Source organism: Asterias rubens, chromosome 10 (genome assembly GCF_902459465.1).
Source record: "Asterias rubens chromosome 10, eAstRub1.3, whole genome shotgun sequence".
Taxonomy (NCBI): Eukaryota; Metazoa; Echinodermata; class Asteroidea; order Forcipulatida; family Asteriidae; genus Asterias; species Asterias rubens.
Window position 1 is genome coordinate 15,550,300 of NC_047071.1, and position 18,139 is coordinate 15,568,438.

General features: G+C 40.3%; 1 protein-coding gene across 1 annotated transcript in view; it reads right to left on the reverse strand.

Moving 5' to 3' along the window:
* Window positions 1–15,361, reverse strand: part of LOC117295923 (heterogeneous nuclear ribonucleoprotein K-like) — a 41,955-nt gene extending 26,594 nt beyond the window's left edge. Inside the window, exon 1 of the mRNA XM_033778718.1 lies at window positions 15,140–15,361. Within this exon, the coding sequence (XP_033634609.1) occupies window positions 15,140–15,182 (43 nt within the window). The 5' untranslated portion in view covers window positions 15,183–15,361. The remainder of the gene's footprint in view (window positions 1–15,139) is intronic.
* Window positions 15,362–18,139: the final 2,778 nt, after the last annotated feature.

An 18,139-nucleotide genomic window follows, 5' to 3' on the forward strand; every position in this document is an offset into this window, starting at 1 on the left:
CTTAGGGTGTGAAGGAAGGGTCAGTTCCCCTTGTAAAAGGCACTTCAAGAACAAAAATTTCATCATTGATTTGAACTTTCTATTAAAGCACCATGGCAAGACCATCGGTCATCCATGTTTTTCTTATGCAAAACTGGGTAAGAAAATTAAGGGGTTATGTATTAGAAGAAGGTGCTGCTCAAAACCACAGTAACATACCATGGGCTTACACCAAGGTACGTTAAGTGTACCCGCATTCCCCTAGAGTGATCTCTCCTTCCTAATTCCCTAAGTCTTGTCAACGTTTAAACCGTACATCTGGCAAATGTTCACGTCTGTCATTAATGTCGCCAACCACTTGGGTACCACAGGGCCTTCAGTAGTAAAGTGATGTGGTTGGGGTTGTACATTCCTCATGCTAGGGTTCGTGAATGCTCACAAAGAGAAGAGAACGCTCTAAAAAAATTTTAAAAAAAGCACCAGGCCACTTCGGTGGAGTACATTAGAGCACTCAAAAAAAAAAACGGAGAATGGTCGGCTGGCAAGCTTGCGTTTCAAAGCCCCCCCATGTGCACACATGCTTGAGCCACTGGTGTGTGGGAAATATTTTTTATATAAAAACCAGGACCACCACTTGTGATATCAAGAATTTATGAGCAGCGGGAGGAACGAGGGAACAATGGTAAAAATGAGGCGCACCCTAGTTTTAATGTTGGATTTAGCGCATAGGGATCTGTAATATTCATGACCCAATACTGCTGAGCAAACAAGACTTTGAGATTGTAATATAACTACAATAATTAGGTCAAGAAAATCTATGCTTGTGTCAAGTCATTTCTCCAAACCACCTCCGATATTTATTATTAGGTAAATTTATACCAGGGGGATAGTCGTTGCTAACAAATAAGATCAAAATTTCAGGAGGTTATAAAATGATTTGTATACCTTTTGGTAACCCATTGGTTTATAGATTTTCAAGGAGCTTCTGGGAACAGTACTAGAGAAGTAGATCAAAAAGCAGTATTTCTTTAGATCTAAAGAGAAATAGCCAGCTACTTTTGTCACCAGGCAGACATAAGAGAGTCTGAATTCGGATAAAAGTCTGAAAATTCTTATCCAGTTTCATACTCTAGGCGTGGAGTTAATACAGGTCTGCTTGCTGCCCTGGTCTTGGCCATGGTGCCCCGTCACCATGCTGATGATATTATTGTTATGTACCCTTAATACAACAATGAAACAATGAAACAATTCCTCATATGGAGGGGCCAGCCTAATTTCATTCTGCCTCTCTTTTATTCCATCAATTTTAGCGTGAGAAAAGACAAGATGGCCACCCCCATTCCAAAAGTCTACGCTCTAATTAAAGCAATAGTCATAATGACATTGTGCATTTATGTTCATTTACCACTAGTCATTTTTATAGCAAACAAGTTGCTTCTTAATCCAAGTGGCCGCCCTTAAAATAATACAAAACACATGCTGCATAAATTGCACTAAGATCCCGCCGACACCTACAAGTAGTGACATCAGAGCAGTGTGCGCTTCACCATGCATAAAATGCATGTAAATTTCATGCATGCGCTCCCTGGTTTGGCTCAAGTCAAGCGCTACCTGCCTTGTCTCAGGAGAGTTGTGAATAAGACAGACAGCATTACATTATGCATGGACAGAATTACTGCACCCTCATAATGGTGCCGCCATCTTGCACCTTTTTTTGTTCACTCCGCTCAAATCAACATGAGGCGATGTCCAATTTGGCGGCTACAGCTACGGCTAGAGTTCCGCATTGTCATGTGCTAAAGTATAGTCTGTCCTTAGCAACCGTTGTAGCCATAGCCGCCAATTTGGACACTGCTTTACCAAACTGAGTTTACAGAGGAAAATAGTCTGGGACTGTTTCATGATATGAGAGGAACTACTGCTGTTACGCGAGGAATCAGACCAACATATGTAACGATATCTTGACCACTTTTCCCATTACACTCATTACCAGTAGTGGATGTTGATGTCAAAGCAAAACTATTTTTTCCTTTTAAGGCCGTATGGTCACATAATACTTGAGATGCAGGAAAAATTAAGATGGTTGCCTTCTCATCAAAACCCTCACCGAGTCCCTCCCTACCAAAGTCAAAACGAACAAACTCATTTTCTCTGAACGAATTCAGCCATGATTAATGTGCGATTTAATGCAGGGTACATTCATCAAATGGCACTGAACAAAAAATGTAACCTTATTATACAAGGCAGGAAATGTCATCCAGAAAAACTTGTCTTATCTCTAGGACAATCAGGACCTTCCTATACAAACATGTTCAATCCTTCTTTGCTCCCCAGACCTTGGCAAAAACACAAATTGCAGCTGCAAAAAGAAAATTTTAGCCAGCAATCTCCTCAATTTGATTAGACAATCTTCCATAGGGCCTGGGACCCAGCCTGCAATGCAGACTCTCCCCCTCTCTCTGCTACTAGAAAGGGGCGCTAGTTGAACCGAGAGGTCTCGGCAGTGGGACACTAAAGGAAGGGCGAGGAAATTTGTTTTATTTGTGGAGCAATCTTACACAGCCCAAGGGGTTTGTGGAGAGGGCTCCTCTTTCCTAGTGTGTGTGTGCTCGGTCATACAATCTTGGCTCAATTGCAGAGGGGGCTGGCAGCACTGAATAATATTTTGAATCGTCCCCAGTGTAGTTTACATTTGCTATCTGTGTGTTTTTTTTGTTGTTTTTTTGTCCTTCCTGATACATCTTTCGACATCAATGAAATCGGTTTTAACAGAGCTGGTGTTTTTTTCCTTCTCTCGGTACTCACTCATAGAAATGGCACGTTCTTATACCCTTGTGTGTGTACATGAGATGGAAACAGGGTATTAGAACTAATAGGTAGAGGGCTTTATAAGCAGTGTGACAACTTGATCCCCCCACCTCTGATGCTGTACCTGAGCAATAACTTTTATAATGTTGATACTTCTTCTAAATTGAAATTTAATTCCCCCATTTTTAAGGCCTGATTGTATCAGACATGTAGTAGGCCTATCCCTACTGTTTTACCACCGGCTTACTCATGCACCAAGATACACAGCAAATAGTATGCATTTAACCGATCGCACAGGTATCACTTCTCAGAAATAAATAAAACATAAATAAAACATGTTCTTTGCCGCGAGGCACCGGAAATAAAAATTCATGCAACCCTGGACCGGAGGGCAATCACCAGAGGCAAATGCAATTTGGGCATTGCTGGCTGGGCAGCTGCAAGGAGTCAGGGCGAAGAGGATTACCGGCATCACTTAAATACAAGAATCCTGGAATTATAGCACAGCATTGTAACAGAATCCCCCTAAAGTGCGCCATGAATTATTTAGACAGGGGGGGGGGGAGATGGGGGTCAGGTCAGCGGAGACCGAGGGTGGAAATTGATGGCAAATTTGCCTGTCGTCGTGGTGAATAGTTAGTAGTCTAACCTAAGCCTCTTACTGCTTTGTACTAAAAAAAAAAAAAAAAAATGTGCAAGGGTGCAGGGAAGAGGTCAGCATCACCTGTTGTAACACCTCAGTGTGTACATGTACCTTCCTCACCTGCATTTCCTCTGATCCTTGCCGGTCGTTTGGACACGTTCCATCCCCCCATTTTCTGTTTTAACAGTGAGCAAAATGAAAATAAGGGTGGGCTGGTGCTGGCAAACAAGCACGCAGAGCCCGGGCGAGGGAAGGGGAGGCTGGAGGGTAAACACAATCTGTTGCCTTTAAAAAGATGGAGATGTTTTTGTTCTCTATTCAAGGGAAAACAAACCTAAATCGGGTTATTACTGCCTGGTGCAAAGCTCTCATCTAAATGCAAAAGACTGTGTACGTGAGCAGTAGGAAAAACACATGCATCATGCAAACTCTCTCTAGTCTGCAAACAGCTACATTGGAAACTTTCGATTTCAGGTGAGCCTTGCTTTTTAAAGGTTACGAATCATTCAGACACTGTACACTTTACAAATAATTAACCATCTAATCATGTTGAATAATTTGACAGCAAGTACAACATTCTATCTTCAAAAGTGACTTTACATTCCTCACTTTAATTACAAGCTCCATGGGTGGACTGCTCTTTAAGGCATTGCGAAACAGACACGTCATTGCAGCCAACTCCGACCTGGCATGTTAGTACTTAGCGCAAAGTGAATGCAGTGTAGTGTTAACAACACTCCAAAATGAATTGCACGCTGGCTAGCAACAAGAAGATGCGAGTCCATCTTTGTTTCGTTTCGGCTCTTAGCGCTGGCTGGTTGGTCAGACTTTGAGATGGAGGGTTGTGGGTGGGAGACGGTTTGGAAGCAACAATATCTGGTGATAGCTCTTGAAGGTTTGGACTCGTTCTAAAGCAAACATGGATTGCCATCCGAGGCTGACAAAAACAACTCTCTTATATTCAGAAACAACCTCTTCTTTATAATTGTTTTTTTTATACAATATTTAAATTTTATTATGTACAGGGTGTAATTTTCTTGCTCATCTACTGTGCATATGAAACACATTCCCTTGTGGTTTATTATTTGATGTGTTGTTTTATTGCTCTAATTTATATTCAGTATATTAAAACGGAATTCATATTGTGTATTGCATGGTTGCAAGGATATTTTCCTCCATGTTATGTTCAATTAACTGAACAGAATTGAATTGGATTCTCCAGGCATGAGCTAATGGGTTTTGGGAAAATATTTCTTTTAAAAAAAATCCCCCAAGCACAAATATTCTTTACATTTCAAACACTATAAAAGCAAACCAAAATTCATATAATTTTTCTGTCGGACATTTCCCCTCATATCTTTGTTTTTCTTCCGGACATCTTTTTCAACAACTTCTGTTGATACACCGAAAAGAATAAGAATGCCTCTTGTGTCTCTCAAAGTGCAAACAAATTTTCCAGAAAAAAAAAATTAATTTTCTGCTTTTCAACCGAAACTAAGAGTGACGTGTCACACGTGCATGCACATGTACTTTGGGAATCTTTTAGGTAGGATTGTTCACAGTCGTTTGATCGGATGTCGGTAAAAAATATGACAAGCTCTCTCAAGCTCTTCTGAGTCGGCTACTAAATTGCTGACCGGCACGCGATGACAGGGAAAAGGGTAGATGGGATGGATATTGCCATTATCCCTGCCTTGCACAGTGCTCAATTGGCGATAAAATAAGGGCCTGCTCACATCGTCTCGGGGGGATTGGTTGTCCTTTAATCATAACACTCCGATATCAGCCAACTTGAATGTTCTAGGTTGATGAGAATTAAATTTGATTTGGGTGTTTCGCTGCTGGAGGACGCCTGCTCCAATATCACACCGCTTGTCTGTATAAGCCACGCCCCAAACAGCTACGGATTTTCCTTTTTTTTTTTTTGGAGGAGCTTTCTCTTGTATGATTTGTCAGCAGTTTTTTTTTTATATTGAACATACCTCAGGTCATGTGCAACCACTATATCTCTATGGATATGACTTTTCCATAACGTTAGTTGACTTAACCTGTCTCTGGCAAATGAGTCTTGACATGTGATATATGAGACAGGTTGTCGCCTCTACAACAAACAAGTTGTTTTATATTTTATAGCTTGCCACCTTCAACCCTGAGACCATCATACCACACCATATTTCTGAATGTCATCATTCTGTTCTTATATTTGAGTTGTAACATGGGAAATATGATGAGATTGGTTTGCAGCTCCACATAACAAACAAGATTTTTTATTTAGCATGCCGTACCCCCAAGAGAATTATTTCAAATAACCAGGAGTGTACATTCACTCTCCAATCCTTTCATTATTCATCCGCTGTGAATGGCAGCGGCCCTATTCTCTCTCTCTCTCTCTCTCTCTCTCCCTTCCCCGAATCCGCGTCAAGGAAATTGTCAGACCCGGGGATCGGCCTTGGCTGCCACGGATCTCTGGTTAATATATTCCTGTCAAATGCAATTTAGAAACAGTCTCAAACCAGTGAGGGTTTGATAGCATCGCAGCAGCTGAGCAACAAAACAAAAAAAAAGGGAAAAAAGAGGGACAAGAATCCACAGCATTACTGATGCTATCAGAGTTGGAGTATGAGGGAGCATTAATATTCATCTACGTTCTGGCAGGGCGCTCGCGTCACCCAATTCCCCCTACGTCTCTCAGGCACTGAAGGGAGCAGAGAGAACAGGGAACCTAGAAGGTAACCCATCTGATTAGAGCCAATATCTACACATGATATGCAAGACTCGCTATGTGGAGAGGTTTCCAACTTAATGCTCCGTGTAGGGGCATTACGGTGTAATGCCACTCTCAAATTGATTTTGTTGACTGAAAAGCCATAGCGTTTTTTTTTTTCTTTTTTTGGGCCATGTATTTTAGAGACCATTGAGGGGCTATTGCATGCTAAATGGCAGGTGCTTACCCTACAACTATTTAGTGATAGGATTGCACATGCTCTTCCCCCCAGACAACCAATTCTATCTTTACTCTGGGAAGAGCCCCATTTCAATTACATGTGTAGCTCTCCTCAACCCGGCTATAATTGCATGGCAAAGACTTGTAGGATCCTGCACGCAGAAGGGGGATCAGGTGGCATGCTGTGAGACATTAAGATGAGCTCTCCGAACTATTTATTACCCCCCAACCCAAACCATTCAAAATTTAAAACATTATTAATGAGTGCTTGAGATCCAACAAAATCGCCCACAAAACTAATTTGCCTTTACTTAAAAAAAGAAGAAGATGTGGGCAATGGCCTCTAGACTTCCAACCAAGCAATTCTGACTGGTGTTTTTGGCTGTGGATGGTAGCAGCATGCACGATCAAATCGCCACAGCCACATGCATGGTGAGTTAGCCACAGCCACTATGAACAAATAAAGAAGAAAAAAAAGGTAGGGAAAAAAAAAAAAAAAAAAAAAACGCAGCTTCTTCCTACTTAGCCATTCATTTGGACTTTGCCTTTTTAATGAAAGTAATTCTTCAAACTAGCTCATTACAGCGGATGTGAGTTCTTCACAAGTAATCCGCAGGGAATTTTTTTCAAGCGTCATTTTCGAAGCTTGGAGAGAGATACGCAGTCAATGTACGTACATGTACAGATAAAAGGTGTGACTAGATGGGGGAACCTTGTAGCTATAAACTTAAATGAGAAAACACTCCATCCTATTGACACCGGGTCTTTGCCTGCAGGCTGTAATCGCAGACGGAATACTGATGGTCTGGACACGTGTGTTTGTCTATTATCGTAACGAATCACCCAAAAAATATATATATACTGTACGTGGAGGAAAAATCAACAAAACAAAACAGGCTATTTTCCAGACAGGAAAACTACAGGGAACACATTTATTCTTCAGTCCTAGAGTGAAATCAAAAGATTATTCTGCTCTCTGTGTTTCTCTGTGTTTCAGGGACCGGAGCTTTGTGTATTTGTTCGCTCATCAGCAGGCGTGATATTTGTTCTTTGGGAAAAAGTGGAACATTTTACTGGGGTACAGCGGCTAACCTACATGGGGTATGTTTTAATGAACTTGTCAGGCTGTTTAATCAGAACTTTTCTGGGTTTTCCAAGGGTAAAACAAATCGGAAATCAGACCAAAATATCATGCCTGCCCATTAGGCAAACATAAACAAGGACATAGATTTAGAGCAGTCCGACTCTTGGTCAATGATGTACAACGTACAAGTGCATGTTTCAGCCTCAATGTTCAGGATTATGACAGGACAGATGTCAAATCACACAGAGCAAATCAAGCAGAAACATGAAAAGGCATGGGGGGTAAACAGAGGTCCGATACAACAAAGAAAACGCAATTATTTTCCACATGGCACTGGCAGCCAAAACTGAGAGGCTGTGAGCTGTGTTAACCAGAATTTTTGTTTTGTTTTAATGCGTTAAAACATATTTGTCACAAGCATTCAATTTTACATTGTATGTTGTCAGTAACAAGGTTTCACCTGAGCAAATTCCTTTCAAAGCATTTTCTTTTCTTCCTCGTGAATTTGGGTCATTTGAAGCAACTCAAGACAACAAAAGATCCAACATTTTTTGGTTGAACCATATTGTGGCTATTAATGTATACAAACTTATTTCATTAAGCACAATGGATGCCCAAGCTGAGCACAGCAGGTTGCAATTAAACCACGGTTGGAACTGAAACTATATAAAAGAGAAAAACGTGCCAACAATGAGACCCGTATCCCCCCGCTCGCTGCACACTTATAAATGCATCTTTTCTAGCTTGGTTAATTAATTTATGTGTTTGCGCTTGCTTTTCTGTTTCAAATTAAATTCCAGTCTCTCTGGCATACAACTTTTTTTTCTTTCCTTTATTTTTTTTAGAGAGAGAAAGCTTTCAATCGAAAGGGGGCTGAATGTTTTGAGCAAACAGAATTATTTTAGGTCAGCACTCAGAAAGTGACAAAGGATTCTGTGGCGAATGAATGGCTTTTGTCAATATTGGCTCTGGGTTTGTCGAAAAAAACTTTGCATGTGTTCCATAATCAACTAAAAGTAAGTCCACAGCATTTGTTTTTCTTTAATTAGCAAGCAAACATTAACTATGTGTACATTAATATGTCAAGAGAGTGTGTAAACAGAGTAATGGATCAGGATACATTTCATGAATGATAGGAAGCACATGAAGATATTGTTCATAGTTTACAATATAATACAATAATTCCCCTTTGTGTATTTTTTAATAATAATAATAACATGCATTTATAATACCAGGTTTCTAAGCGCTGAACAAGAAAGAAAAAAATTACAATAAAAAGTGGGGTGAAATAGCAGAAACTGAACAGCTTAGATCGATTTAAATAAGTGTGTTTTGAGAGCAGTTTAAAATGAGTCCAGTGTAGTGGAGGCACACATGTGAAAGGGAAGATTTTGTAAACGCATCATGCCATTTTTCATGCAATGGAGGAGTTTGGGACACTAAGTGACAGCAGTGACACCGAACATGCTACGGGACAGCGAAAGTTATAAGCAAGCATGCACTTTCAAGAAAAATGGATTCACCTGGTGAGTCTGCTGCCACCTAGTGTCCTAAAATTCCCTCATTGATGTTTGTTTCAACCACCACACCACACCCAAAACTTCTCCAAAACAGCTATTTGTTTTTCTAGCAAACCTTCCCTCTACCTTTGAGCTGCATGTGATACCCTCACCCTGTGGTGGTTATTCTTTTTAACTTAAACTTGCCAATAATTCTTTCTTTTAAGATGAGGCCAGTCCTCAGGAAGACAACCCCAAACAAATATTTAAAAAATTAATGGGCCGTGTCTTGATAATAAGTTTGGGTTTCACCAACCAGTAAATTAATGTATGAATAGAAATAAACAAACAAACACAAACAAGTTCCATCCTCATCATTACTGCATCAACCAACTTCAGCCCCCCCCCCCCCCATCCCAAAGGAATCGTATGTACATCTGACTTCAGGGATACTACAAACCATCATCCATTAATTAGCAGTAGACCTGAGCCAATCTGCCACTAGACTTTATTAAAAACCCATGCATATATAAAATTCACATCCCAGCCCGATGAGATTCAACAACCCCCCACTCTACGCGTAAAATCAATCTCCCATATTACAGGTTTCCCCCCCAAGTTGAGGCTCGCGACGTTGCAATTTCAAGACCAAGCATCGAAACACTAGCACTTGTTTTTCCTTGAGCCAAGCGAGGGCACAGCTGCAGATGTGTACGGGGCTACAGACCCTTATTGCTTGATAAATTTCATGAGATTGATATAGATTTTTTTTTACTTGGGGGGGGGGGGCCATGAGGGAAGGGAGTGGATGGGGCATCAATGTCAGCCCCAACTCAAACCCTGTCACTGTAACCGTAATCAACTAGGGCTGTTAAAAATTGATCAGGAACACAGACATGTTCAACCTAGCCTGAGCGGGACAAACTAAAGCAGCCGATATGGATACTGCAACATGTTTAAAGGAATGAAGATTCCATATTATTATTCTACAGATACTCGTTAAAACTGTTAGCACATAGCTTTCAAGTAAGGTGTCCTTCATCTAGGATAACATTAATCTTGATCCAGTAGACCTAACAGTATGGAAAAGTGTGATTGATCAAATTATAACATTAACAAGCCCCTGCCTGGCGAGCTTGCATATAAAACATTCAAAATCATTAACAGATTTTTCAGTTTAAGTCTCACCTTCAAAAAATGACAAGAAAATCTAGACAAACCCCAGATCCAGAAAGGAACAACTTCCAACATCTTGTATCCCCCATCCTTCTTATATGTCGAGGCCTTGACATTCTCATTTGCATACTATGAATATGTATCACCAAATAGTTTGGTTAACAATACCATATTGTTTAATTATTTCAGTGCTCCAGGGTCCGTATTATGAATATTCACGCTCATGACTCCAGGGAAGGGGATTATATACACGCGCTAGTCACACACAGCATATCAAGTAGCTGCAATTGTTGTAAGGACAAATTTGAGCTATATTTTGTTGTTCAAACCAGAGAAAATATAACCCCTGAATCGACTTGACTAAACCTGCAAATAATAGAAAGACGATCTGCCACCCCAGGGATTTCAAAAACTAAAGTAATATTCATCACACGATTCAAAAACAATTCCCGCAGTCCGCATATGGGGGCAAAGAGTAACCTGACACTCCTGTATAATAATATATAAAAAAAAATATAAAAAAAAATAAACTGGCAGTTTTCTTGATGTCCAGACGAGATTGAGAAGGTAGGGGCTTTGACTAGATCTTGGGCATAGGCATTGAGGAACGGGGACCAGTCTGTCTTAGGGCACTGACATTTAGAAAGCACTCTTTTAGATGTGTATGGCCATTCAGAAATCTTGTTCACCCTGGTGTATCGGGTTTCCAAATCCAAGGAGGAAGGGCTTAAACATCAAGAGGATGAGAACTTCTAGTACCGGAAAGCTCTCTCCACAGGGAGGGGAGGGAAATCTGATGTTTTCACCCCTTCGTTGGTGAGAAGGTGAGAAGGTGGCAAGAGGAGGGGGACATAAGAAGTGATTCTGTTCCTGAACTCTACAAGAATCACTATTCCTTTAAGACAACTCTGTGGAATAATCTTTTCCCTGTCTTGCACAGTAGCTGCCTATTGGGCCCCTGTGGGGCACTGTAGGGTTAGGGGATTTAAGTGCACACTACCATGTAGCTAAGAAATTAACTTGAGTGTTGGTTCAAACATGTTTAGATCTTGGAAGAGAATGTAACCATTTGATGTCAAATCACTGAATCACTGAATCATGATGTTGATTTGGATCAGCTTGAGAAACATTTCAATTTATTTGTTTTATACAGAGTTGGTGGAGCTGAAAAAAGAGTCACAGGCAGTGTTCATGTTTTGTGTGATCAACCATACATGAAATTTTATTTTTGTTTTTAACCATCCCATTTGAAAAGTGTCCCAAAAAAGATGTTCCTTGATGAAAGACTATCATTGTACCCGGAATTTCTGTTTCATTTACACAATTCTATCAATCAAGTTAAAATAACCGGATTTCGCTAGGCCAATATGCATCACATCAGCAGAAGTTGTTAAGTTCATAGAGCCCCAGTACATTTATCTGACAAGTGAATGATATCACTATTTATTTAGAATCATGGCGACAAGTTTCACGGGCAATAAAACAAAACAAAATCACAGTTTTCATACCTTGGGGGAAACTGGGCATCTAAAAAACAAATGTGAGTTCACGTTGGAAACAGCGGTTCTTTATGACGGGGTGTCAAAACAAGTAGATTGCCAGTTGAAATTACTTCCATTTGCCCTACCCAGTGCTGTCAATCCTGCAGTGTCGTGCAATTCATTTTTTCCCATTGCCTGCGCCAACCATTCACCCACAATAATATCTGCGAGCGAAGAACCTCCCTCCCGGGCGAGCTACAACGCAACAACAGCTCACGCTTAAACCCCCCCCCCCCCCCCCCCCCCGGAGCTGATTGCGGAATCATCGTAAAGTAACGCACAGCCAGCATGTGCGGGTTGTGAAGACAGGGGGAGGGGGGATGCTGAAATTGTACGTCAAGCAAAATGAAGGATTGCTAGGGAGTGGAATCATGTATTAATAAAGGGGGCCCTGTGCCGGCTCCCCCGTCCGCTAATTTTAAAGGGAGTGCCTACCCGGCAATTACTAGTAGTTTTGTCTCTTAAATAGTTTTCCAGCAAGCTACGCCGGCCGTGGATGAAAGATGGCTGTGGTAATTGAACAAAACGACTGGCGAAATTGCACGACCAGCAAAATGAAGGATTGTTGGGGAATGGAATCGGAGGGGGGTTCCACATGGCCGCTGTCAACTTATTTCAAGGGGGGGGGGGGATTCTACACATGGTAATTACTTGCATTTTTCCCCCTCGTAAATGGTTCACAAAAAGCTGTACTTTGAATGACAGATGGAGATGGTAATTGTACCAAATGATGATGATGACAAAGCAAAATGAAGGATTGTTAGAGTATGAGATCAGGAGGGTCGGACTTACTCCTCTCAGTAAATTTTAAGACCAATCCTTCCATTTTGTCTCATAAATGGTGACCGGAAAGCTACACTTAGAAGGAGAGATGCATTAACATGTTTAGTAATTATTTCAAATAAGTAATCCTGCGAAACACTGACAGGACGTTAAAAGTAATAATGGATTTACAAGGGGTTAACTGTAAAAACCATGTTAAATAATCAGCATTTATAAACAGACTGTATTTGACCACTGTTTTTTGAAAACGTTCATTTGCAAACATGGTGTTTTGTTTGTTTGTAATCTCTTAGTCTTAAAGATACAAACAAGTATTAGCCGAACACAGTGTCTACTTATTGTGAAAAAGTTGAAAAACAATATTTTCATCGAGAACATCAAACCCCACAGTGATTAGCGAAGTAACACTGACAGTGGGTACCAGCAGCATTATTCGAAAGCTGACACAACGGATATTTGAATCTCCAAAACTATCCCCGAGGCGAGTTTGAAGACTAAAATGTTTTTGACATACTTTTATTGATTTGGAATCATAGGGGGCCGTTTCAGACAAAGTAATTTCCCAGGATGCTTACCACCATTACCGTCTTCTTTATAAGAAAGTTTTCAGATAGAAATTTATTTTGGGGGTCATTTACCAAAGTATGACCCTACCTTGAACACAATCAGTAAAAACAAGTGACTGAATAAAATAATGACACCTTAAGTCGATTTAACCGAGTTAAAGTCAACTTACGTTCTTTCTTTTGTGGTGCTTTTGCCAAAGGATATTTCTGATCTTTTTTAAATTGATTCTTTTCTTGAAACCAAGAATCATCCATCATGTATTTTCACTTCTCCTGTTTCTTTCTTCGTTTCAAGTTTTTTTCTCTGAATCAGGGAAATAGTGAGAGCCCATGGGCCGCATTAATAAAGATGACAGTGATGGAAGTCATCCGATAAGCATCTGCACTCATCCATGACTAGAGTACCTAGCAAACACAGATGCCGCCCCGCTAATCAAAGCCTTGCATCAATTTGTTTGTTTACCTGGCATCAGGCCATTAATGCCCAGTCAGGAAAACCATCTCGCAAAAAAAAAAAAAAGGAGAAAAAAAAAAAGGAAAAAAGACTACGCAACAAAAAACAAAAACCACACCCAAATTTCCAACACGCACTGCGTGACCGACTAAATTAATGCAGCGCGGAGAACAGAACGAGCGAGAGAGAGACAAAAAATTATACCGCAGATGATTTCTTTTTTTGTATGATCAAAAGGCTCAACTCAATATTTCATGAAGCTCGCTAAATGCAAAGAGATTCAATTATTCAGTAGAGTAATTGTCATGCAAAGCATAGAGCCTGTATGTGTGTGTCATCCCCCCCCCTCTGACTCTACGCACGCACGAGTCATGCTTTATGAATGCATTATGCAAATGAGGTTGTTTGTTTGCCTTAGCAACGGGGCAATCCTCCACTAAGTGACATTTATTGCAAATGCCATTTGAGCATTACTTTCAACGAGGGAGCAAAGATACTCTTAGGCTATTCTAGCGCTGAGCAGTCAGGCTTACGCAAATATACATTTTGCAGTCTGTCGGTTTTTTAGGATATTGTTGTTTTGTACAGGAAATGGATTTTTTCTTTCTTGACAAAATATGAGTAATACAAAGTACGACAAATTTTGATGCATAGAGTTTGAGAGCAAGAGCAGACTTTTCCTCATTTTCATTTTAAGGCATGTGGTTGGGATAAAGTTAAACATCCACAATGTCAGAACAATTTCAAATTGTCTTCAACACAATCTCAAATACCTCGGAATACTAGAAATTATACATACACATTTGCTATGGTGGATAGTTACAATGTAGAATATTCACTCATTAAACACTGTAGGGTTAAAAGATGAGTTTACAGTGACTTGCAGTTTTACAAATCAACATCCATCTGAAAGAAAATGTCTACATCCAAAGAAAGCCAATAAAGCACCTTCACAGCCCACGCCTTCCAATGCCATGAAATTATTCCTGATTACATCTCACCAACACCTATGCATCCCCCCATTCCAACTATCCTCTTTTTCCACTCATCTCGATCTAATCTTTCAGCACACAATCTGTTTATGAAGGCCTGTCGTATATACACCCTAGCCTAATCCCTCATTATGCCAAAGTCTGGCGTGTTTTTTTCCCCCAAGCTTAATTAACAAAACCAGGGGGGCAAAGGCTGATAATGGGAAGAAGAAGAAGAAGAAGGGGAAAAAATATGCTGGCGGGAATGTTTTGCCTCTCTGGAAAGCTGTTGGCACCCTCGACCAATTTTCCTTCCCACTCGTCAAAAGAAACGACACAGCTGTCTCACTATAGCCATTGACAGAGAGATACTATAGCCGGTTTTATTTACCCCGGTGGTAACTGAAGAGCCTACAATTATCCTCTCCGTAAGTCTGTTTTTAGGATACAAAGATTTTTTTAGCGAATCTATGCCGGCTGCTCTGCAATTCAGAGTTGAGGGAGGGACAAAAATGAGCGCGATATTTTGATTTGTCAGCAACTGTTTCAATGCAAGGGTGCATCAAGGAGGGTGCGGGGGCGAGGGGGAGGTTAATGAATGGAAGCACAGGCAACTTGATTTGAACGGGGGTAGCAATATGAATAAATGCAGCTAACCAGAGGGGTTAATAAGAAAGGCTGGAACACTCACCTTCTCCATCGGCCATGCTTAGAAGCTTGTTCTCAATGCTCATCACTTGCTGCTGCAAAGCAGGAGAGAAGAGTTGCTCTTTGGCACGCTGTAAATCCTCTTCGTCGCTAGCTGTTGACAGACTGCCGAGTGACAGGCACGGGGTTGCTTTTTATGGATTTCGGCTCGACCAATCAGGCGACGCCGTCTTACAGAGCAGGTGGGTTCTAGAATGACAAATGAAGCCATTAAGAGATGAGACACACGGAGTAGAATTGGGCAAGGCCTCCTGGCCACCGACGGGCTCCGTCTCATTAGCAATTCAAATGAGGCTCAGTGTTTTGTGTGTGCGGGGAGTGAGTGTGTGTGTGCGTCCCGTGCATGGTGTATAGATGATGTACCATACAAGCCATGTAATAAAACTGCTGTCATTATTTGAAGGTGGTATGGTCAGGCTCCACTGAGCACACTAAATAGTACAATTAAGAAGAACACACAATGGAGCCTTATTAACCCAATGCACATTATTTATTTATATTATTTATTTTTTTTCTGTTGGGGGCTCATTGACTCCCATACCCCTCGTTTGCCTCCTGTCTTTTTTCAAGTAAAAAATTATTCTCTCTGATGGCAAAAATACGTGTAGCAGACAGAAACCAAGCGTCGGTGTTCGAGTGAGTGACGATGGCCTTTAGAGAAGGCATCGTTTACCAGGACCTCTATTACTTGCAGATGACTAGCGAGAAAAACAAGATGCAATTGATCCGACTCCCTCCCAGACTTTAGAGCAACAAAATATCTACCATGAAAAAAAAATGAGGAAAAAAAACCCAAAATGTTGGATGGTGCAATGCTAATGCTCACAACCTTTTTTCTGCATTTGTTTTTCTTCCTCTATTTCTATAAATGTTTGACTATCATGGATCAGGATTAATGATATAGAAGTGGGGGGGGGGGGGGCATATCACCGAAAAGAAGCTAAAACAAGATTTTATTTTATTTTAAGAAATGAAGAACAAAAACATCTCAAGCACACCAGGTCAAAGTAACTGTCTATTAAGATTTGCATATTTTGTCATATTAATTTGCAAAATCAATTTAAAATATAACTTGCACAAAAACAAGCATAGAAGCCAGCAAGCAGATTTAAAAAAAAATATTACAACTATTCTGTATCTAACTCCAAAAATGATGCATTTACAACAAGACAGGACAACATTTCTGGGGAAGCAAAATTTTATGCATACCAAATTTACACAGCCCCATTCACTTAGCGCATGAATATTTATCTGCATGCATTTCGGCAGGGAAGCAGAGTGCGTAAATTTGACGTGTGCATGTGAACAGTGTGACAGTAGGGTGTATATTTTCTTGCTGCATGTGCCCCGTCATCAGCCTATTTCAATCTCATATGGATATTTTTTTACTGCCAAGGGGGCTTACTGACAGAAACACAAAAATATTTTTTTCCCCGGGAAAAGAAAAAGAAAACACACACCTCAAATTCCCAATAACAAAATACATAGGGTGTGTCTTGGGGTCTCTTAGCACAGTATTGTTGTTGGAAGATCAACACAATGTGTAGATGGATGAGTGGGTTGCTTGATTGAATGAAAATTATTATTAAATAGATATATTTAGATTGGTCGATTCTACACAGTCCTTTATGTTGCTGTAGGACGCACTTCACTTCAGGAATGAAAGACTGCATTGAACAGCACACAATAAGTGCAACATCTGAATTTTTTTTTTTTTTCAGAATCGTTAATTGTTTTAATACTATAAGTATGTAAATGTGGATTATAAAATAAAACAAACTAGTGGAAGTTTCATTTAAAACCGTGGTTGTAAAAAAAACAAGATGGGTGGGGGGGGGGGGGGGGGCGCCTGCGATTTCTGCAATTTATATTGAATAAAATACTACTTCCAAGTTGTATCATAAAGTTTGAGTGTGACCCCTTGCTATACAGCAGTTACGGATTGAATGACTCCCGACTAGCAGCCGCTAACAAAGATTGACAAGAACGAAGATCACCAAAATCAGACCTAAATATCTAACCCTATTCTAATCCTAGTCAAAACAATTCCTCAATCTTAAATGTTACCTAAACATAATATCCTTTAAAACAATGTGTAAGGATTTGTATGATAACGAACCCTAAAACTCTATTCACATTCATAGACTCTCTTTATTTTCAGACATCATGCAGTTTGGGCCTCATTTTCCTTCACTCGGTGGCAACTGATACAATACTTAAGGACCTGAAAGATTGAGTTACACAGGTACGCTCGTTTCAAACCAGCAAAGCATATTCCTAAAAAGAAATAACATCGGCATAATATTGAGAAAGTGAAGCCGACATCTCATTTAAGGACAATCCCTAATGCCAACAATGATGAAGTGGTTGGGTTTAATGAATTACATGTACGACGTATACCTATGGCAGTGAGAGTTGATCAGACGGGAGACTTCCTGCAACGAATTCCGGTTATTGCAGCTGCCCCACATCTCTTATCCACCTAACCCCTAAATCCACCACTACCAGTCAATTCAACAGCATTGTGATTGCCTCACAAACCCCCCCCCCCCAAAAAAAAAAAAAATCACCTTTAACAGGTGAACTACAGGTATTTGTTATGCGTGGTACAGTCCAGTGCACCAATTTCATAGAGCTGCTTAAAGGCAGTGGACACTATTGGTAATCACTCAAAATAATTATTAGCATAAAACCTTTCTTGGTGACAAGTAATAGGGAGAGGTTGATGGTATAAAACATTGTGAGAAACGGCACCCTCTGAAGTGCCATAGTTTCCGAGAAAGAAGTAATTTTCCACGAATTTGATTTCGAGACCTCAGATTTAGAACTTGAGGTCTCGAAATCAACCATCTAAACGCACACACCTTTGTGTGACAAGGGTGTTTTTTCTTTCATTCATATCTCGCAAGTTCGATGACCGATTGAGCTCAAATTTTCACAGGTTTGTTATTTTATGTATATGTTGAGATACACAAACTATGAA